The sequence below is a fragment of the Pelobates fuscus genome, chromosome 9 (genome assembly GCF_036172605.1).
Source record: "Pelobates fuscus isolate aPelFus1 chromosome 9, aPelFus1.pri, whole genome shotgun sequence".
NCBI lineage: Eukaryota > Metazoa > Chordata > Amphibia > Anura > Pelobatidae > Pelobates > Pelobates fuscus.
This window is the reverse complement of record NC_086325.1, coordinates 23,828,552-23,852,000: the sequence shown is the minus strand read 5'-3', so window position 1 is coordinate 23,852,000 and position 23,449 is coordinate 23,828,552. Positions and strand designations below refer to the sequence as shown.

Below are 23,449 nucleotides of genomic sequence, written 5' to 3'. Positions count from 1 at the left end.
TGCCCTTACTTAATGTATTCCTCTAAATGCCTAGTTTAACCTTAAATACTGTCCTTCATCCTAACAACTGCCCTTAATTTCTATACTAAATGCGCTTAACCCTAAATTGTATCAATTTTTTTACTTTACATAACCTCCCCTCTGCATCTATTCCTACAAAGAAATAATGTCCTTAAAAGAACACTATAACCACAAAGCGTTGGCTTGTTGAAGTGCTTTATGTGTATAGAGTGTGATCTCTTTTTTTCAATTTATATTGAAGTTATTGTTGAGGTTTTCGTTTGCTTCTGTTAGCTCCTCTAAGCTAATGGACGCAGCAGGTGTGCTTGGCTACAGTGTTCCTCATAATACCTCTCAGTGAAATTTACAGCTCATTGTCATTTTACGGGTACAGAAAATGGGAAGGGCTTGCAATAGCTGCAGACACTAGATCTGCAGCTATTGATAGCAAGTTTTTCATGTACCCCCAAAGAAAATGCAAAAGAAATACAGCTATTCCTGCGCACTTCCCCCGAGGTTAGATCACTGTGTGCAGAATGAGAAATTTAGCTCCTATGTATATACTTAGAATAATTATTCGAATACCCCTTACCACCCAGTGAGACAGCGATAATGGGCCCAAAGCTTCTAGAGTTATGGAAGATACTTGGAAATTCAAAGGAACAGGTTCCCTTTTCCATCTCCTTGATATTGAGGGTACTTTTTGAATGAAAAGTTGTCGTTATGGGTGTAACTGCAAGAACGTAGCCAACAGCCAAGTATAATTTAAGAAGCACTTCCTCTAACCGTGGGACTTTCCCGGACCACGAATGTGTTAATCACAAACATTTATACACAGCTCAGTCAAATTCCCCTGCCATTAATAAGTATATAATTATGTACAGAGTCTCCTCCTGCACAAAATGCCAAACTCAGCTTGAACTCCCTCTTCCCAGTAACTGATGATGCAATTCCATGCTGCTTTTGTCATTGGCTGCAAGCTTGTTCAATTCTAGTAAGTTTGTTCTTGGGTGTTAATGTTAGCTGGAGTCCAAAGATGAATGCTGGCTGGACGGTTCTGCTGCTCTGCGGCTGTGTATGCTCCTTAGTAACAGGTACGGTTTGTCTATATTAGTTACATTGTTTTGTCCAGATTTTATCACATGAAATGTACTTTTGTAAACCACGTTTTAAGTGTGCATCTATGTTACCATTAGCATCTAAGTGTTTAAAATAGAATAACAATTAGTTCTGGCTTGTGTTGCCTCTTCAGAGCTCCAATTGTTGTATCTTCACAGTTGTTCACTCACCTACCTGTAGCTGATTTCTCCACTGCATATTCCTTCTTCCAAGGATTCCAGGATTGTATTTGTCTCTGGCCATTTCCATTATTCTGGCGTTTAAGCCTATCAAACAGCATTACTTGCTGGTTCTGAAAAGAAATAAAATAGAAATTCATGTGATTTCTCATAAACGGCGTCACTTTTCATGTGCCAGCAGGAGAATATAAAAACGACAAATATATATATATATATATATATATATATATATATATATATATATGTATATATATTTTTTTTTTTAATGAATGTAATAATTTATTTAACTTTTTTTAATTTGTAGTTTATTGAGATTTTTATGAAACAGTCATGACATTTTTGATACAGTTACATTTTGGAGCATGGTGTACACATTGACAGTCTTCAATTATTTGTCAGCTGGACTTAATTCGAGTCACTGCATACAATGTATCCTGCTGCCGTTATATTTACCTCCTGAAGTCTTGTAACATTGCATAGGAAAACATCTTTGTCACAGTTTTGAGTACGCACATACATTGGCTTTGTCACATAGTTGACATCTGGACTCACTTGCCAGTACATTATGCATCGATGTTATGCGTACATATGTTTACCACGTGCATTATTGTAGCATTGCTCCTTAATATGTCATTGTCAGAAACAAAGGATAATAACAGAACAAAAATACAAATATAAAAAGAAACTTAAATAGCAGAGGTATAATACATATCTAGGCTGTGTAACTTACAGACACTGGTGGCCTCCCAAGAGGTGGTTTAGTGTGTGTTTGTGGAGGGGTGAGGGGGGTCGAGGCCCAGCAGTCTCCCAAGAATCATGTGTTTGGGTCTGCCGTCAGTCATGGTTGACTTGTGCACTGTCCGTTTGGGCCTGTTTTTCCCAGTTGCTCCAAGTCTTCTGAAAATTTTTGTACTGTATTGGAGAGCTTATCCACTTTTTCTCTATACATAAAATTGTTGGACTTTGTCCTTTAGCTGAGTGTGAGACAGGCAACTCAGAGATTTCCAGTTTGCCACAATTAAGTTTCTGGCCGCTAGTATGATTATATCGCTATCATCTGTTGGCGACTACTGTCAAGGTGAGCATCGGGTAGTAGTAGTAGCAGGCACTTGGGGGTGGTTAGGTTGAAGTTTGGCTCACCCAACAAGTCCAGCAATAGTCCAACATACTCCCATAGGCATAGCCAGCAGATTCACTCACATGTCGACCAGATGTGTATCAAGGTACCTTCCTCTGACAGGCACCTCCAGCATTTGGAGGAAAAATTTATTTTACTTTTTCACGTTTGTCTTTCCCACGTAAGTCATGGCCTAGCCCTAATACGCTTTGCCGGAATAACTTCCTTTTTAACCCCTTAAGGACACATGACGTGTGACATGTCATGATTCCCTTTTATTCCAGAAGTTTGGTCCTTAAGGGGTTAATTAGTGGACCATAAAGAAAATTAATTATGTATTTTGTAAATCCTAAACACACTGTTCAGGTTTATTCACTTAACCAGGAAAGGTAGATATTATGACAAATTTCAGGGAGAATAGCTATCTTTGTGTCATAATAATTTTAGGCGTTCTCTGCTTCCATACCCAGCCGTACTGAATAACAACACCTGCTACATAATGACGTTAAACAAAATAGTTGGGCTGGAAATGTTGCTGAATGGTGAAAACCGCTAACTGAATATTTTTCTTCCTTGTGTCTAAAATTTGCAGATTTCTGTGTGTTTCCTGACAATTCATGGCGGAGAGAAAAACTAAGAGGCTTATTCGCTAAACAATGAATTGCAGTGAATTAAAAACCAAATTGCTAAATTCAATTTGGAAAACAAAGTGAATTTTCCAATGCAGATGTGTTGCCCTACGTTGTCCAGTTTGTTTGTCCGGTATCTATAACTGGCTATTTAGTGAATAAATCCTGCTTGGGTTTAGTCGCCAAACCAGGAGTTGCAGGAATCTCAGAAGAAAAAGCCAAACAGCTGAACTGTAAAAATAGCTGATTTAGGACTTTACAGCACAAACATTTAAGTTTAGAATGTGTATTTTTTTATGTTAATATTCAGTTTTGATAATACATTTCTGTGGCTATTTTAGTTGGCTTATGTCTAAAAGGAAGTCTATGTGCACAACTCATCCCTGGAGGTTTCAAGTTTTCACTTCTCATTTTTGAAACGTTTTTAAGAAACTCGATTTTTTCCCCCCCAAATGATATATATTAATTTTCTTGTCTGACTGAGCAGCCATATTGGATCAGAGTCTACTGTTATCTGACTGCTGCTCAACCTGCTGCTGCTAAGTGCATACAGAGCAGTTAGCAAGTTAGGTTGAGCTGCAGTAAGTCAGACAACAGAAGAGTCTGATTAAACATGGCTGCTCGGCCAGATAAAAAGTAACATTTTCACACACACACACACACACAAAAAGTCAAAGTACATAATTTAAAAAAATAAAAATCATTATGTTTCATTAAATGTAATAAACATTAAAAAAATAAGATGTGAACATCTGATGATCAAGAGTATAATATTCTACATAGTGTAATATTGTATGGAGCATTTTATTCACTAATAAAAAATTGTACATATGGTAAGTATTGGTAGATTACCAGCATTCAGCATACCCAAACCTTTTTTTTTTTTTAAATCACTTCGATTTATTTATTTATTCGCCCTTTCGGTTGCAGAGATATAGATATTTTAATTTTTTTAAAAATAAATCCTCTCTGCTTCTGGTAAGGTATCCCTTTCACTTCCTTGTATTGTGGTTGTCATGGTGTCAGCCATCTTTTGTATCATATAAGGGAAGGTTTATCCATGGTACTTCCAATCATCCAACCTAACCTTCCAATCTAGAAAGTACCAAACACACACCTTAGGATTTAGCTGTAGTGGGCTATGTGCCATGGCCACCTAGTTGGCTGAGGATATGCAAACTGCAGTCCACAATGGCTGCCGATCCAGAGGTTAGCCATCACCTTGAACCCGTGAATTCACTGAGAGCCCTTCCTCTGTAGGGAATTAAATGTGTACATATAGGATAGGGAAGGAAGCCCTGAATTAGCACCACAGAACCCTATAGAATTTTATCTAGAATATGTTCCTGACATAGCCTCAAAATTAGTATTATTTAGTTATAATAATTATATATATATATAGAGGACCAACATATCCTGGAGAGCTGAGCAATTGGGGTATTAAAAGGTAACCAGATACCCTCTATATTATTGTGACTGTTTATCTTATTGTTATTACTCCTACAAAAATGGGGAAATTTGTGTCTATTTTTCTTCAGTGCTACTTATTTTTTTTATTTTTATTTTAAACGTGCAGGCTTGCATACATGTATTCTCAGCTGGATATCAGTTTATTTACTGTTTAAAATCTTGTGAATGTGTTATATTCTTGATGTTTCAATGCACATCAAAAATATAGATTTAATAAAAAAAAGAAAAAAAAAGAAAGATACTCATTATAGAAATTAATTATACTATTTGTTTTCTTACAGGGTTCGTGGTTGAGGAGCTAACACTCTGCGAGCCTGGTAATTCCAAAGGGGGAAATGTTACATTTAATTATTTTATAAACTTTAACCGCCAGCCCATAGTAATATTCGACCAGGATTCAAAAATGTTTGTTCCCAGCGGGCAGTACCGAGTGGCTGCTGCTATCAGTTACTATCTTAACATAAACACGAGCATGGTGGAGAACATGCAAGAAAAGGAAAAAAGGTGCAAGATGGAAGTGGTGGAATATTGGGAAAGCACCGTGGAGAGAACAGGTAAGTGTTTTTACACATAACTATGTAGAAAGTACTTATTGTGGTTTATCTACCCTTTCTGCGTAAAATTATATGTTGCGATCATTCTCTATAAAAGGCCTAAAAAACTGTAACCATGCTTTAGTCATAAGAAAACATCATGCGAAGGTATCTCTAGAACTCTCAGCTATTGAGGCATTGACTCGAGGATCAATCAGGAAAAACACTGTTCAGGCGTAGTTTTTATACAATAAGATTTGCATACATATAAAATAATGTCTAATCTATAGTTATATTAATGCTATTATTATTATATCATTGTTTTATTTCGTTTTATGATTTGTCCTTGCCCATCTCTATTTTTCTCACTGACTTCCATTTTTCCCACCATTTTCTTCTGTTTGTCCACAGCCAAGCCATCCATGAAAGTCTTTCTCCCCGACGCATTTCGTGGCCAGGCCTCACACACTCTTATTTGTCAAGTTTGGGGTTTTTATCCCAGTGATATAAGTGTGAGCTGGGTAAAAAATGACAGGATTGTGCTGAGTAACACGACAGACGCTATCCCAGCTGGGGACTGGACGTACCAGGTTGTGGCCAAACAAGATCTGAAAGATTTGTCACCTGATGATGAATACACGTGTGTTGTAATGCATCCCACCCTGGATGAAGTAATGACGATGAGTTGGAGTGAGTGTAAAATACCCGCACTGGTCTGTAGGACAAAACTTATAGTTTATAAAATTATTAAAAGTTTGGTAATTTTACAATATTATAGAATTGATCTTATGGTGCAGTAATATCAATGAGAATATTCCCCAATTGTAATTATATATATTTAAAGGAGTGCCTACCTTTCACTCCAGACCCTAAAACCATTCTTTGTAAATCTTTTATATTTCCCACCTTGATATTTTCTTCTCTGACTCTATCGCTAATATTTTTTGTTTTCTGTGATTTCTTTGTGGCAATTTCTACTTGACAAAAAGGTCTGGAACAGGAGATAGTGGGTAAACTCAAAGCCAATTACTAGAATAATTCTGAAGTAGTTTCAGTATATTTCTTGGAATAGAATGGAAATTGCCACATTCCTGTGCTCTGTGCTATCTTAGTATGAGCCTCTATTAGTGTGCTCCATGCTATCTTAGTATGAGCCTCTATTAGTGTGCTCCATGCTATCTTAGTATGCGCCTCTATTAGTGTGCTCCATGCTATCTTAGTATGAGCCTCTATTAGTGTGCTCTATGCTATCTTAGTATGAGCCTCTATTAGTGTGCTCTGTGCTATCTTAGTATGAGCCTCTATTAGTGTGCTCCATGCTATCTTAGTATGCACCTCTATTAGTGTGCTCCATCTATCTTAGTATGAGCCTCTATTAGTGTGCTCTGTGCTATCTTAGTATACGCCTGTATTAGTGTGCTCTGTGCTATCTTAGTATGCGCCTCTATTAGTGTGCTCTGTGCTATCTTAGTATGAGCCTGTATTCGTGTGCTCTGTGCTATCTTAGTATGAGCCTCTATTAGTGTGCTCTGTGCTATCTTAGTATGCGCGTGTATTAGTGTGCTCTGTGCTATCTTAGTATGAGCCTCTATTAGTGTGCTCCATGCTATCTTAGTATGCGCCTCTATTAGTGTGCTCTGTGCTATCTTAGTATGAGCCTCTATTAGTGTGCTCCATGCTATCTTAGTATGCGCCTCTATTAGTATGCTCTATGCTATCTTAGTATGAGCCTCTATTAGTGTGCTCTGTGCTATCTTAGTATGAGCCTCTATTAGTGTGCTCCATGCTATCTTAGTATGCACCTCTATTAGTGTGCTCCATCTATCTTAGTATGAGCCTCTATTAGTGTGCTCCATGCTATCTTAGTATGCGCCTCTATTAGTGTGCTCCATGCTATCTTAGTATGAGCCTCTATTAGTGTGCTCTATGCTATCTTAGTATGAGCCTCTATTAGTGTGCTCTGTGCTATCTTAGTATACGCCTGTATTAGTGTGCTCTGTGCTATCTTAGTATGCGCCTCTATTAGTGTGCTCTGTGCTATCTTAGTATGAGCCTGTATTCGTGTGCTCTGTGCTATCTTAGTATGAGCCTCTATTAGTGTGCTCTCTGCTATCTTAGTATGCGCGTGTATTAGTGTGCTCTGTGCTATCTTAGTATGAGCCTCTATTAGTGTGCTCCATGCTATCTTAGTATGCGCCTCTATTAGTGTGCTCTGTGCTATCTTAGTATGAGCCTCTATTAGTGTGCTCCATGCTATCTTAGTATGCGCCTCTATTAGTATGCTCTGTGCTATCTTAGTATGAGCCTCTATTAGTGTGCTCTATGGCATCTTAGTATGAGCCTCTATTAGTGTGCTCCATGCTATCTTAGTATGAGCCTCTATTAGTGTGCTCTATGGCATCTTAGTATGAGTAAACAAAGAGAGAGAGAGGAGGAAGCTAAAGGAACACTCTAGAAAGGGTTAACCCATAAGCAAAAGCATAAATACACAAGGGGTGAGTGTCCTATCCATAAAATGTAACTTTAAATGGTTCTATTAAAATGAATAAGTGCAAAAAATAAAATATCAAATTTATACAAAAATTCATCAATATGGTAATTTACCAATATATAATTGATAGTTAATAAACTTGGAATACTCCTATGTCTGGATATTCTAAAGCCTTTTCAAAAATCCTAAAGATAAGGTTGTAATGAATTCAGGGGGTTAAATACCCATAGTTCAGGTTTGAAAGGGTTAAATATGTGCAAAATTGGGAGGTTCTGTTCAAAAGTTTTCAGAAACCTATTCCCAAGTAAGTGTGCAAAACCTTAGTTTTGCAATCCACAGTGGACAGATAGATAGCTATTAGTAAGCCATTACTGCCAGAAGCAAGTCATTATTTTGCATTTTAATTCTTCCATGCAATGTAGCAATTGCTAAATGGATATTGACTAATCTTCTGTGATAGTATCAGATTAGAATAGACATTACAAAAGATGTATCAAAATGTATTCAGTGAATAGCCAGCTTTAAGAACTGTACTAAAGCTGCCTCTGTGGATGAAAAATAGAGAGAAACCGTAATTCCTGTGGGGATTGTAAAACAGGAGGCTAGCTTTTAAACGAATAACGCTAATAGTGAGGAGGCTGAAAATATATGTATATCCCCCCTATTGTCTACAGAAAAGCCATTACGGTTTCTGAAAGAGAAATACTCGGGACCTGAGTTTAAAAGAGGTCTTTATAGTTCCAAAGAGTAAATCTCAAATGATTATGGGTTCTCGAGTTCCCCTGACGCATGCGTTTTGCCCACAGCTCATCAAAGGGGAGCCGATGTGTGGGAAAAGACCGGAGTTATAAAGGTAAGAAAATGTCCTGATAGGTGAATTCAAAATCGTCACAGTTCTTTTAACCCCCTGAATTCATTACAACCTTATCTTTCGGATTTTTGAAAAGGCTTTAGAATATCCAGACATAGGAGTATTCCAAGATTATTAACTATCAATTATACATTGGTACATTACCATATTGATGAATTTTTTTTATAAATTTGATATTTTATTTTTTGCACTTATTCATTTTAATAGAATCATTAAAAGTTACATTTTATGGATAGGACACTCACCCCTTATGTATTTATATCTTAGTATGAGCCTCTATTAGTGTGCTCCATGCTATCTTAGGATGCGCCTCTATTAGTGTGCTCTGTGCTATCTTAGTATGAGCCTGCATTAGTGTGCTCTGTGTTATCTTAGTATGATAATCTATTAGTGTGTTTTATATCTTATTAGGAGCCTGTATTAGTGTGCTCTGTGCTATCTTATTATGAGCCTCTATTAGTGTGCTCTGTGCTATCTTAGTATGAGTCTGTATTAGTGTGCTCTGTGCTATCTTAGTATACGCCTCTATTAGTGTGCTCTGTGCTATCTTAGTATGAGTCTGTATTAGTATGCTCTGTGTTATCTTAGTATGAGCCTGTATTAGTATGCTCTGTGTTATCTTAGTATGAGCCTCTATTAGTATGCTCTGTGCTATCTTAGTATGAGCCTGTATTAGTGTGCTCTGTGCTATCTTAGTATGAGCCTGTATTAGTATGCTCTGTGTTATCTTAGTATGATAATCTATTAGTGTGTTTTATATCTTATTATGAGCCTGTATTAGTATGCTCTGTGCTATCTTAGTATGAGCCTGTATTAGTGTGCTCTGTGCTATCTTAGTATGAGCCTCTATTAGTGTGCTCTGTGCTATCTTAGTATGAGCCTCTATTAGTGTGCTCTGTGCTATCTTATTATGAGCCTCTATTAGTGTGCTCTGTGCTATCTTATTATGAGCCTCTATTAGTGTGCTCTGTGCTATCTTAGTATGAGCCTCTATTAGTGTGCTCCATGCTATCTTAGTATGAGCCTCTATTAGTGTGCTCTGTGCTATCTTATTATGAGCCTCTATTAGTGTGCTCCGAGCTATCTTAGTATGAGCCTCTATTAGTGTGCTCCAAGCTATCTTAGTATGAGCCTCTATTAGTGTGCTCTGTGCTATCTTAGTATGAGTCTCTTTTAGTGTGCTCCAAGCTATCTTATAATACTAGAATAGTTAAGCAGCAACCCTAAGGAAGGGGAATCCCTCCTAACCCTTCAGATAATAAGAACAAAAATAAATACAAGTAAAGGGCTGCACAACATATAAAAGCTAATAAAGTCCAATTAGCAGCATAAAATTTCATACATTTTATGTATTTTATTAAGAGCACTATTGTCACCTTTCTGTATTTGTTCTGATATCTGGATGCCCTACGTAACTGAGGAACACTCACGCTTATATCCTTGAATGGGGATTGTACCACTTATAGCGCTACACACTAGAGCTTGTCTGAGCTCTAACACACGTGAGTGTGTTTGAAAAAAGAACCATAGGATACAATTTCCAGACGCAATAATTCCTCCACCTTCCAACATCCACTTGATATCTACCTCTGATACAGAGGTATCATTCTAATACTTTGTGTACTGGACTTTTTTTACGCTGCTAATGGGACTTTATTAGGTTTTATATGTAGCGCAGCCCTTTACTTGTATTTATTTTTGTTCTATGCTATTTTAGTATAAGCCAGGGGTAGACAACCTTCAGTACTCCAGATGTTGTGGACTATATCTCCCATAATGCCCTTACATCTAAAATGCTAGCAAAGTGTCAGGGGAGGAGTAGTCTACAACATCTCGAGTGCCGAAGGCTGTCTACCCATTCTATAGGCTATCTTAGTGTGAGGCCTATGTTCCAGTGCACAGGGATATAGGCCTCATATAGAACATCGTAATATTAGGCCTCTATTCCTGTGCTCTGTGCTAGCTTAGTATGAGGCCTCTATTCTCTCCTCCTGTGCATTTCCTGTAGATGTTTTGGATGTATAAAACGGGGTGTAAATTCATTGCTTAGAATTTGGAGAGATGTTGACACACATCCTCAATCCCAGTCCTTTGAATTTCTTTTTTTTTTTTTTAACATTTTCATTATTGCTCTTATTGATTTTGTCTAATGTATTAATCTCTTGTTCACAATTTTTAGAACAGGGATTGACCTCATCCCAGATTATTAAAATAAGTATTTCTTCGGTAATCTTCGGTTTGGGATTCATAGTCGCTTTAGCAGGATTTTTCTGGTGGACATATTCAAAGAGAAATGGTAAGTAAACCATGTATTATCTATCTAAACCATTCAACACTTCAATATAGGTTTATAACTATAATGAGAACAATATATATATATATATATATATATATAGATATATAGATGTTATTGTTGCAGAGCCCTCCATGTACACAGCTTAGAGACAGACTGCTATCAGTGAGATAGACTCGTAGCCTCCATACTTGAGAAACACGTAGCCTCTCTATCTGAGGAAGACACTCAGCCTCCACACATGAGATATAAGCACAGCCTCTGTACCTGAAGAAGACATGGAACCTATATATCTCAGATAGACATACAGTTTCCATACCTGAGATAGAAATTCAGCCTTTATATCTGAGTTAGACGCACAGCCTCCAAACCCAAGATAAGCATGCATCCTCCATGTGACGGAGTGCCTGTACCCAGAGTGGTACCTCCACTGTAGGTTCTCCCAGTTCCTGTAGTAAAACAGTGATTATAACTACCGCATGCCCAAACATCAGTCGAGAATTGATGAAGGGTACAAGAACTGGTTTATTCATCCAAAAGCACATTCATTTATACACAGACCCCAACATGGGGTCTCCATTCATTAACACTTAAGCCTGCCCTGGCGTCTCTGTGTCTGGGAGGTAATTGAGTTGATAACCGGTAAACTAATGAACTCCCAGACACAAGGAATACAATTCAGAAATATCCTCAAAATATTCCACAAACAGTATGGAATCCCCACAAGTCATATGTCATTATATCTCCGTGGTGAATCGGAGTTCCCTGGTGGTTTCGGGGAGCGATTGCTCAATTCTTGGGATAGAAGCTTCCTTCCTCAAAGTGCTTTTTTAAGTCACTGGGAAAGGGATCAAAATATAGGTGCAAGATGACTGGGGAATCCTGCAACAAGTGGCCGGGCCGGAGTTCCAGAGCGGTTGTAAGTTGGTCCCGCTGATAGCAGGGCCAGATTAAGAGCCAAGTGGGCCTGGTGCTGACAATTATGATGGGGCCTAATTACATAATCTTATTGACCAAAAACACTAAAACAGTCATACCTCCCAAGCATCATGTATCTGATGGAGTTGGTGTTGGAGGGAAACTCAAAGGATGCAGCTATAAGAAAACACATACTCTATGCTAATCTCTCTCTAATTTATGCTTTCATCTTTCAAGTAACTCCATACCCCCTAACAGCAATGTCCGGTGAAGCAGGAAGTCAAAAGGGGCGAACATGCCCATAAAGGGTGCATGTCTGTCCAAAGAATTGGAAGGCCAGCCTGGCATCAGTGTCCTTATGTATCACAGTGTCAGTGTCCCCATGTCGCCCAGTCCCCTAGTCTCCCAGTGTCTCAGTGTCCTCATTTCTCCTTGTGTCCCCATGTCTCAGTGTTTCCAGTGTCACTAGGATACTAGGAGACACTGAGTGTCATGTGGACACAGTGAGACATGGGGACACTGAGACACCAGGGGACACAGACACCAGGGTACACTGGGAGACATGGAGACACTGGGAGACATAGGGACACAGGCACTGGGAGACTAAGGGACACAGACACTGGGAGACTAGGGGTCACTGAGACACTAGTGTCAGGGTACCTGAGGTCTCTACCTCCGAAAGAGGTAGAGACTTAGTAGTTTGTCCTTCCGGCAGGGCTGCTTCTCCCATCCCTCGCGGCTCTCCTAGTCACTCACACGCCGGCCGCGAGGGATCCGTCCCCTTTTATAACGTCACGCACAGTGCTCGACGTCATGACGTCAGTCCGGACCGACCTGTCACTCAATTGACTGGAAGCCAGTCAGGACTCGTCGGAGACGGGCCTACTCACTGATCCAGGGTATTTAACGCTGTTTCTCCCATTCACTCATTGCCCTGTCGTGGTTCTAGTCAGCCTAGTCACACAGTGCTCTTGTATTCTCTTGTCTTTTGGTTCTGACCCGGCTTTGTTATTACTTACCTGTCTTTCTGTTATCCTTGACCCGGCTTGTCTCTCGCTTACCTGTCTTCTCGTTCCCTCGACCTCGGCTTGTCCCTGACCATTCTATACGTAGTATTACGTTAAGTCCGGCCATTCTAAGGTCCGGTATACGTATCTGCTACTCTTTGTACTCTGCGTGTTGGATCCCTGACCCGATCCTGACATTACGACAGGGCCATGGATCCTGCAGGTACAAATTGTCAGCTTGGTTCTCCTGATCCTAGGTTTGACGCCATGGAGCATAGGATGGATCAGATGGCACTAGCACTACAGGCGCTGCTATCACGTCCTATTAATCCACCTGAGGAGATGCGTAATACGTCTGTTCCTCCTGTGGGTTCAGGGCTAGAGGTAGCTACTGTAGGTGCTTCTTCCCGAGTTACCCCACCTGTACGTTATGCTGGTTCTCCTGAGAGGTGTCGTGGCTTTTTGAACCAGATCAGTATCCATTTCGAGCTACAGCCCCGTTCCTACCCTACTGATAGGGCAAAAGTGGGATTTATTATCACCTTACTCATTGAGAGGGCTCTGAGATGGGCTAATCCGTTGTGGGAGAATGATAATCCATTAGTCTATAACTATAATGCCTTTGTAGCTGCTTTTAAAAGAACTTTTGACCCCCCTGGCAGGAAGGTCAATGCAGCTAGATTACTGTTGCGCCTTAGACAAGACAACCGAACACTTGTGGATTACGCACTAGAGTTCAGGTCTTTGGCGGCAGAGGTAAAGTGGAATGAACAGGCCTATATAGACGTATTTTTAAATGGATTATCCGATGTAATACTTGACGAGGTAGCGACAAGAGAGCTTCCCGAGAACTTGGAAGACTTAATTTCCTTTATCTCTCGCATTGACGAACGTCTAAGGGAGAGGCAGAACACTCGAGATAGAACCGGTAGATCTTCCTTTAGACTAGCGCCATCATTTCAAAGTCCTGAAACCAAAACTCCACAGTTTTCAGAACCTATGCAGTTAGGCCTTACTCGCCTGTCAGAGGAAGAGAGACAGTACAGGAGAAGGGAGGGACTGTGTATGTATTGTGGAGTCAGAGGTCATTTACGTTTGAACTGTCCCAGTCGTCCGGGAAACGCTCGCACCTAAGTTTCTCTAGAGGACAGACCTTGGGTGTTTCGATTTTGTCCTCTACTCATAACTACAAAGAACATAGACTCCTATTACCTGTCTCTTTAACTTGGGAGAGGGGAACCTTAGAGACTATGGCATTGATAGACTCCGGAGCTGCTGAGAGCTTTATCGATCAAGTTTTTCTCACCAAACACGCTATCCCATCCCAGTTAAGGAAGACACCCTTGGCTGTTGAAGCCATTGATGGTAGACCTTTAGTTGAGCCTGTGATTTTCCGGGAAACCACACCTCTTAACTTAACTACTGGTATTCTACACAAGGAGGAGATATCTCTACTACTCATTTCATCTCCTTCTGTTCCCATAGTCCTGGGATACTCCTGGCTTAAGAGACATAACCCCGTTATAGATTGGAAATCGGGGGAAATAGTTTCGTGGGGTCAGGATTGTCAAGAGAGTTGTTTAAAGAAAGTGTCACCTCTCTGTAGTGTTAACACACTTAATAACTCTACCGACTCTACTAAAATACAGATACCGTCCTTGTATCTAGATTTAAAGGCGGTATTTGACAAAGGAAAGGCTGATACCTTACCACCACATAGGCCTTTTGATTGCAAAATTAATTTACTTTCTGGTACTATGCCTCCCAGGGGTCATGTATACCCTTTGTCTACGAATGAGAACTTAGTCTTAGAGGAGTATATTCGTGAAAACCTAGACAAAGGATTCATTAGGAGATCCTCCTCTCCTGCTGGGGCTGGATTTTTTTTTTGTTAAAAAGAAGGATGGTTCTTTAAGACCCTGCATTGACTACCGAGGTCTGAACAAGATAACCATTAGAAATGCCTATCCGATTCCCTTGATCACCAAGCTTTTTGATCGATTAAAGGGTTCTAAGATTTTCACTAAGTTAGACCTTAGAGGTGCTTATAACTTGGTGAGAATTCACCACGGACACGAGTGGAAGACTGCGTTCAATACTTGATATGGGCACTATGAGTATACTGTAATGCCTTTTGGTCTCTGTAATGCCCCGGCGGTATTTCAGGATCTAATTAATGAAGTTCTTAGGGAGTTTCAACATGACTGTGTTATTGTATACCTCGATGATATACTTATACATTCCAGGGATATTGAGACTCACCACGGACAGGTCAGAAGGGTTTTACACAAACTTCTTCAGCATGGCTTGTACTGCAAATTAGAGAAATGCAGCTTTGACCAATCCCAAACTACCTTTCTTGGTTACGTGATTTCTGGAGAGGGGTTTGAAATGGATCCGGAGAAGCTCCAATCCATATTAGATTGGCCTTTACCTAAGGGTCTCAAGGCTATTCAGAGATTTATTGGTTTCTCTAATTACTACAGACGTTTCATTAAGGGATACTCCTCTATCATTGCTCCCATCACCAATATGACCAGACAAGGGGCTGATACTAAGAATTGGTCTACTGAAGCACTTCTGGCTTTTAAGACACTCAAGGAGCTGTTTGCTTCCGCACCAATTTTAGTTCACCCTGATACTACACTGCCTTTCCTACTCGAAGTTGACGCTTCTGAGACAGGTATAGGTGCCGTTCTGTCCCAAAGGTTGGGTGTGGATAAACCATTACATCCATGTGGGTACTTTTCCAAAAAATTATCAGGTACTGAGAGCAGATATGACATTGGTGACAGGGAACTCCTAGCGGTTATCATGGCCTTAACCCCTTAAGGACCAAACTTCTGGAATAAAAGGGAATCATGACATGTCACACATGTCATGTGTCCTTAAGGGGTTAAAGGAGTGGAGACATTTATTGGAGGGGACTTTGCATCCTGTTACTATTTTGACAGATCATAAAAACGTATCCTATATTGGGGAGGCTAAACGATTATCATCGAGACAGGCTCGTTGGTCTATATTCCTCACTCACTTCAACTACATACTCACATATAGGCCTGGTTCTAAGAATTCTAAAGCTGATGCCTTGTCTCGCCAATATGAACCTTCTGCCATATCTGAGCCGGTTTTGTCCTCTATAGCAGTGTTCCCCAACCCCCGGGCCGCGGACCGGTACCGGTCCGTGGATCAAACGGTACCGGGCCGCCCAGGGGTGTGCGAGCCTGCCAGCTAATGCAGGGCTGGCATTGCTCAAGTGCCAGCCCTGCAATGTGCCTGCGGACCGGAGGGGAGATCAGAGATCTCCCTCCCCGGTCCGCAGGCACGGTGCTGGCAGCCGGCAGGGGAGGGAGAGAGGACCCAGGAGCTCTTACCTGCAGCTCCTCCGGGTCCTCCTCTCGCGAGATTTGGAGCGTTGCCGCGGTAACCACGGCAACGCTCCAAATCTCGCGAGAGTGAACTCTAGCCCTGTAACTGGGCTAGAGTTCATCTCACCACCACCGGACCACCAGGGAATCCCCACCGGACCACCAGGGACTAAGAAATGTCCCCCCTCCTCCCAGTAAAGGTAAGAAGGGAGGGGGGACATCAATATATTATATTTAATTAAATAAATTTAAAAAAGCCTCCCTACCCTCCTTACTCCCCATACACACACTACACACACAGCCCTACACACACTGCCCCACAAACACTGCCCCATACACACACTACACACACAGCCCCACAAACACTGCCCCATACACACACTACACACACTGCCCCCACACACTGCCCCCATACACACACTACAAACACTGCCCCATACACACACTACACACACTGCCCCCATACACACACTACACACACAGCCCCCAAACACTGCCCCATACACACACTACACACACTGCCCCCATACACACACTACAAACACTGCCCCATACACACACTACACACACTGCCCCACAAACACTGCAACCATACACACACTACACACACTGCCCCCATACACACACTACAAACACTGCCCCATACACACACTACACACACTGCCCCACAAACACTGCCCCATACACACACTACACACACAGCCCCACAAACACTGCCCCATACACACACTACACACACTGCCCCACAAACACTGCCCCATAAACACTGCCCCATACACACACTACACACACTGCCCCCATACACACACTACACACACTGCCCCCATACACACACTACACACCCAGCCCCACAAACACTGCCCCATACACACACTACACACACTGCCCCACAAACACTGCCCCATACACACACTACACACACTGCCCCGCAAACACTGCCCCCATACACACACTACACACACTGCCCCGCAAACACTGCCCCCATACACACACTACACACACTGCCCCACAAACACTGCCCCATACACACACTACACACACTGCCCCACAAACACTCCCCCATACACACACTACACACACTGCCCCCAAACACTGCCCCCATACACACACTACACACACTGCCCCATACACACACTGCCCCCAAACACTGCCCCATACACACACTGCAAACACTGCCCCCATACACACACTACACACACTGCCCCACAAACACTGCCCCATACACATACTACACACACTGCCCCCAAACACTGCCCCATACACACACTACACACACTGCCCCGCAAACACTGCCCCCCATACACACACCGCCCCAAACACACACACACTGCAACTCTCACACACACTGCCACCCTCACATACACACTGCACCGCTCACACACACATACACACAATTTTGAGTCTATGTCTTTATGTGACTGTGTTTGTGATTTTCTGACTATGTATGTGTCTGCGTGTTTTTTTAATATATGTGACTGGTTTTTTTTTTTGTCTTATTAAATCAAAACAAGTGGGCCACGGAAAAATTATCAAATGTTTACCGGTCCGCGGCGATAAAAAGGTTGGGGAGCACTGCTCTATAGTACCCAAGTGTAACATTATCGCTAACACTACTCTCAAAATCCACTCTCCGCTGCTTGATCAGATCAGGAGCTTGCAGCATCTGGCACCTAGACTGACTCCTGCGTCTAGACATTTCGTTCCTCCTGAACTCCAACTGGAGCTCTTACAGTGCCTTCACGAGAGTAAGGTGGCTGGCCATCCGGGCGTCCGCAAAACATATTCCTTGATCTCTAAGGATTTCTGGTGGCCTTCGTTACGGAGGGATATTAAGGATTTTATCGGAGCCTGTGAGGTCTGTACTAAGACTAAACTACCGCATTCGCTTCCTTGTGGCCTTCTACAGCCTCTGGAAGTTCCAGAGAAACCTTGGTCCTGTGTGGCGATGGACTTTATTGTGGATTTGCCTGTTTCGAAAAGGCACACTGTTATCCTCACGGTGGTTGATAGATTTACCAAGATGGCACATTTCGTACCTTTACCTAAACTTCCGACTTCTCCTGAATTGGCGGAGATATTTGCTAAAGAAATTTTTCGCCTGCATGGGATACCTTCTGAAATCACTTCTGATAGAGGCTCCCAATTTGTTTCACGTTTCTGGAGATCATTCTGTTCTCAATTAGGCATCAAATTGAATTTTTCTTCCGCCTATCATCCTCAGTCTAACGGAGCTGCCGAACGTACCAACCAAAAGATTGAGCAATATTTACGTTGTTTTGTTTCCGAACACCAGGACGATTGGGTCGGTTTGATTCCTTGGGCGGAGTTTGCGCACAACAATCTCGTTTGTGACTCTACTCATTCAAGCCCCTTCTTCATGAACTATGGCTTTCATCCATCTATTCTTCCCTCGGTTTCGCCTTCCCAAGGAGTACCGTCGGTTGATGTCCATGTTGCCAATTTGAGGAAGTTGTGGGATCAGACTCGACAAATTCTTCTACACAATTCTATGCTGGTTAAGAAACACGCTGATAAACGTAGAAGGGCGGCTCCGAATTTTGTTCCAGGCGATAGAGTTTGGTTAAGTACTAGGAATATTCGGCTTAAAGTTCCTTCCATGAAATTCGCTCCCCGTTATATTGGTCCCTACAGGATCTTGACTCGAATTAACCCAGTGGCGTATCGTCTAGCTCTCCCAGCTGCTTTACGCATCCCGAACTCCTTTCACGTTTCATTGCTGAAACCTCTAGTCTGTAACAGATTCTCCTCCACGATCGCCCCTCCTCGCTCTGTTCAGGTGGAGGGTCAGGAGGAGTATGAGGTTAACTCCATTATTGATTCTCGTATCTCCCGGGGGAGAGTACAATATTTGGTTGACTGGAAGGGTTATGGTCCTGAGGAGAGGAGTTGGGTACCACAAGAGGATGTTCATGCTCCTCGCCTTCGCAGGGCGTTTCACTCCCGCTTTCCATCTCGCCCTGGTTCCTTCCGCCCGGTGGGCGTATCTGAGAGGGGGGGTACTGTCAGGGTACCTGAGGTCTCTACCTCCGAAAGAGGTAGAGACTTAGTAGTTTGTCCTTCCGGCAGGGCTGCTTCTCCCATCCCTCGCGGCTCTCCTAGTCACTCACACGCCGGCCGCGAGGGAACCGTCCCCTTTTATAACGTCACGCACAGTGCTCGACGTCATGACGTCAGTCCGGACCGACCTGTCACTCAATTGACTGGAAGCCAGTCAGGACTCGTCGGAGGCGGGCCTACTCACTGATCCAGGGTATTTAACGCTGTTTCTCCCATTCACTCATTGCCCTGTCGTGGTTCTAGTCAGCCTAGTCACACAGTGCTCTTGTATTCTCTTGTCTTTTGGTTCTGACCCGGCTTTGTTATTACTTACCTGTCTTTCTGTTATCCTTGACCCGGCTTGTCTCTCGCTTACCTGTCTTCTCGTTCCCTCGACCTCGGCTTGTCCCTGACCATTCTATACGTAGTATTACGTTAAGTCCGGCCATTCTAAGGTCCGGTATACGTATCTGCTACTCTTTGTACTCTGTGTGTTGGATCCCTGACCCGATCCTGACAACTAGGGACACTGGCTGGGAGACATGGGGACACCGGGAGACATGGAGACACTATGTCCCTAGTGTCTCCATATCCCAATCTGTCTCCCAATGTTCCTATGTCTCACAGAGTCCCCATGTGTCTCAGCATCCCTATGTCTCACAGTGTCCCCTAGTGTCTGTGTCCCCATGTGTCCCCTAGTGTCTCAGTGTCCCCATGTCTCCCTGTTGCCTTTCCCCCCATCCTTCACTTCCCTGAGCTGCAGACTGGGAGCCGCTGTCTGAACTCTGTGCTGTGTAGCTGCTCCCCTGCGGATCAGTGAGTAGAGAGAGGCAGGGAGGGATATGCTGTAACTTCCTATCCCTGCCTCTCTCCACACACAGTGACCTCTACTGGCTGGTGCTGGTATTGCAGAGTAATCTCTGTTTATACTGAGAACAATATCAGCATTTGTATTGCCGGTATTACGGCAATACCGGCACAGCCAGGCAGCCTCAAATGCCAGCTGTGCTGGTACAATACCAGTCAGGTGGCAAACCCAAGAGTAGTGTGTAAAAATAAATAAAAAGTTTTTAGTTTTTTATAAATGGGCCTATTCCCTGGGCCTGGGCCTGGGCCTGGGCCTAGAGCTGCAGCTCCATCAGCCCCTATGTTAATCCGGCCCTGGCTGATAGCGTCTGGATACTCTGGCTCTCATGGAAGGGAGAACAGGGTAGGCAACTGGACAAGGAGGTAGGAGATCAGTGGATCATAGTCCTTTATCAGTGAGTTCATCACACTCTGTAACTGAGACACACAGCCTCCACATCTGGAGAGGACACACAACTTCCACATCTAGAAAGGACACACAGCCTCCACATCTGGAAAGGACACACAGCCTCCACAACTAAAAAGGACACACAGCCTCCACAACTAAAAAGGACACACCGCCTCCACACCTGGAAAGGACACACAGCCTCCACAACTGAGAAAAACACATCACGATCCTTACGGCCTTAGACACCACCAGCTATGTTACTGTCCCCATACCTGAAATTGACACAGAGACCCAGTTAAACAGACACAATATTATATGTCAGGGGAACATTGTCTTATTATATTCTAATATGCACCACGTTTTATAGATTTTCATCGTGTACTTGTCCATATCTGTAGGGTACGTTCAAATGGACACACAGTGAAGCCAACTAAACTTCTCTCAGGTAGGCGTGAACTGAGATGTACTTTGTGTGAGTTGATAAAGTGTTTCTACAGAGGGATAACAGAGGGATGTTTATAAATAATTTTTAGTAAAGCAGAGCAGAGTTATCAGACATCCATGAGGACATCCAGTGTTAGCTAAAATCCCATAGGACAGCACTGAATAAGTGCTTTCTTATTGGTTGTCATAACGTGATCGCATCGCTTGTCGCACATGCGCATTAGATCCCCGATGTCAGGAGAAGCAAAGATGAAGCCTGACCCAGCGTTGAGGGATATCGGCGCTGGATACAGGTAAGTAACAAAAGGGATTTTAACTCCTTCAGTGCTGCCGAGATGAGGGAAGGGGGTTCGCGAGCAAAGGGGCACTAGAGACTAGGAATACAATTTTTTTTATTCATAGCCTATAGTTTCCCTTTAAGCTAAAATTGTTTTCATTGTTTGGGCGACTATAGCATCTCTTTAAAGTGGCCTTTTTCCTTTTTTGCATAATTGCATTGTTCTTCTATTTTATAAATCTTGTTGATATTCATTTACATTTTCAAGTTCAAATGGTGTAAATGTAGGAGCTACTTTCCCGTAAGACTGTACTTTCTTAAAGCAGCTTAAAGCATGCTATAGTGGTTATGGTGCTAATAATGCGATGGTGTGGCCCCCCTTTGTAAATAATAAAACTGTCTACACTACGGCTACAGAAGAGCTGGAAGCCCTTTTTCTGAACTAAACCCAGTAGTCTGGCTGCCAGTGATCAGAAGCTTCGGACTCTCCTGCAGCTCCAGCAGAGGTAGGGAGCGACTCCGGCAGTCCACAGGTAAGAAGTTTAACTATTCTAAAATGGTTTGACTTATTACAATAGGGGGTAGTAGGTAAGAGGGCAATCCCGGCACCATAACCACTACAGCGGACTGTACTGCACTGAAAATAGGGCTTTATTTATATGTATGTGTTACAAAATATCTCCATAGAGCCTATAATATATTATTATTTATAAAATATTTTACCAGGAAAGATACATTGAGATTTCTCTCGTTTTTCAAGTATGTCCTGGGTATGTCAAAATGTATTTCAAATGATAATGAAAAAAATAAAACAGCTTTCATGTCATTTCTAAATGTAGCTTTTATTCTGTGGACATTTAGCATTTAACGCACTCCTGCTATTGCAGAGGGGCAACATTTTAAAAACAACAGATTTATCGTTTCTAAACAATATGATTGTAGTCAAGTTCTGCAACAGACAGATTAGCAGATGAGAACCTTTGATTGGAAGAAAAAGTATATTTTACATGGGGGAAATCGGTTTGGTCTTTTCTGCAAATGGACGTCTTATTTAAGATGTTCTTCAGGTCTTTTTAAATAACATTTTAGTAATTTCTCCTCCTTCTACAGGTTACAGCACGCTCCAGTTCCAGTGACCAAATGAAGACATGTCTTTGCTGGACTCCTCGAGTTTTGTTTATATCAGAAGTTGTTTATCGGAGGCAAGGACCGCCCTCCATCTACCATGTATTTAAAAATGTCACGCAATGTCTAGGTCTTCAGTATATTTTATGTGTTCTCAGTCAGAGGAATATATTCCTCTCACTCCATACAAAATAATCTAAACTACACTCACTGACTCTGATCTCGGGGAATGAACATAGGATGCACTCATTGACTCCTGTGACACCACGTCATTTTTCTCTCCAACTAATATGTCCTCACTGACTTATCCTGGTCTGTTACTGTCTGTCTGAGACCTTGGGCTGGATTATCTTAGCAAAGTGAGGGTTTTACTCCGGGTGCTGAATAGTAATTCTTCCATTGACGTCTACGGGAATATTGCTGGTCAGTAAGCAGAGTAAGGGTTCTCTGCTGTGTGTAATGTCAAGTAGATCTTTCTCTGATTGTTATCAGATTGTGCGTTAATCTGTCACTCAAACACCTGGTGTTTCTCCCTTGTGTGGTTCTTCCCTTTATTCCTTTCTGGAACCAATAACAGAACCGGTTGGACCATCTAATCTGACAGCAGATCTAAAATGATATATGTGTATATATGAGCTCCTCGTAATTAGCAAGGTATTTGCCATGAAGAACACAGAATATAAACCCAATGAAAGGTTGTGTGTAAATAATATTAATTTTCTGTTTTGATTTACATGATGTTAATAATTAATGTAATAAACTGTTAAATGCTCTCGATTTCTCTGTGAGGGAACTAACTGCTGCCTGTGAAACACGGTGGATCTGGCCTTATTTTAAAGGAACATTCTGAAACCCTAAAACAATTTAGCTTGCTAACGTGCCTTATGTGTGAAATGTGTCCTTTTGTTCGTTTTAGAAAATGTGAAAATTTCTATAGAAATTTTCACTTTTATAAATTAACCCCCAGACAACCGGTTCAGTAACTTCCTGGTTTGGTTAGCTCAGTGGAGCTAAACTCAAGAGGCAGCAATTGCTCAGAGCACCTCCCTTGCACAGACTTCTCATTGAGCTGCATCGATAAGTCTGGGAAGATGGGACGGCTTCCAAAGGTTGTAGACAATAGATCTGGAGCTTTTGTAAGCTGTTGAAACATATACCACGAATGCAAAACTCATAAATAAACACATGCATGTTCCATTGGGGGTATATCTACTAAACCATGATTTAAAAATGTGCTGTAAAGTGTCCCTTTAAGCCATTGGTAAGCGAACTAGCCATTTAGCTCCACTTAGGACT

At 42.0% G+C, this 23,449-nt stretch overlaps 1 protein-coding gene across 1 annotated transcript; it reads left to right on the top strand.

Moving 5' to 3' along the window:
* Window positions 1-703: 703 nt before the first annotated feature.
* Window positions 704-22,930, top strand: LOC134572524 (class II histocompatibility antigen, M beta 1 chain-like). The gene is made up of 6 exons (XM_063431529.1): window positions 704-1,094; window positions 4,796-5,068; window positions 5,459-5,737; window positions 10,589-10,705; window positions 20,706-20,752; window positions 22,139-22,930. The coding sequence occupies exons 1-5, from the start codon at window positions 1,037-1,039 to the stop codon at window positions 20,729-20,731; spliced, it is 753 nt and encodes a 250-aa protein (XP_063287599.1). The 5' UTR covers window positions 704-1,036; the 3' UTR covers window positions 20,732-20,752; window positions 22,139-22,930.
* Window positions 22,931-23,449: the final 519 nt, after the last annotated feature.

Coding starts and splice junctions, on each gene's coding strand:
- LOC134572524 (XM_063431529.1), top strand. CDS start 1,037: ATGAATGCTGGCTGGACGGTTCTGCTGCTCTGCGGCTGTGTATGCTCC. Junction 1,095..4,795: donor TGTATGCTCCTTAGTAACAG/GTACGGTTTGTC, acceptor GTTTTCTTACAG/GGTTCGTGGTTGAGGAGCTA. Junction 10,706..20,705: donor GACATATTCAAAGAGAAATG/GTAAGTAAACCA, acceptor CCATATCTGTAG/GGTACGTTCAAATGGACACA.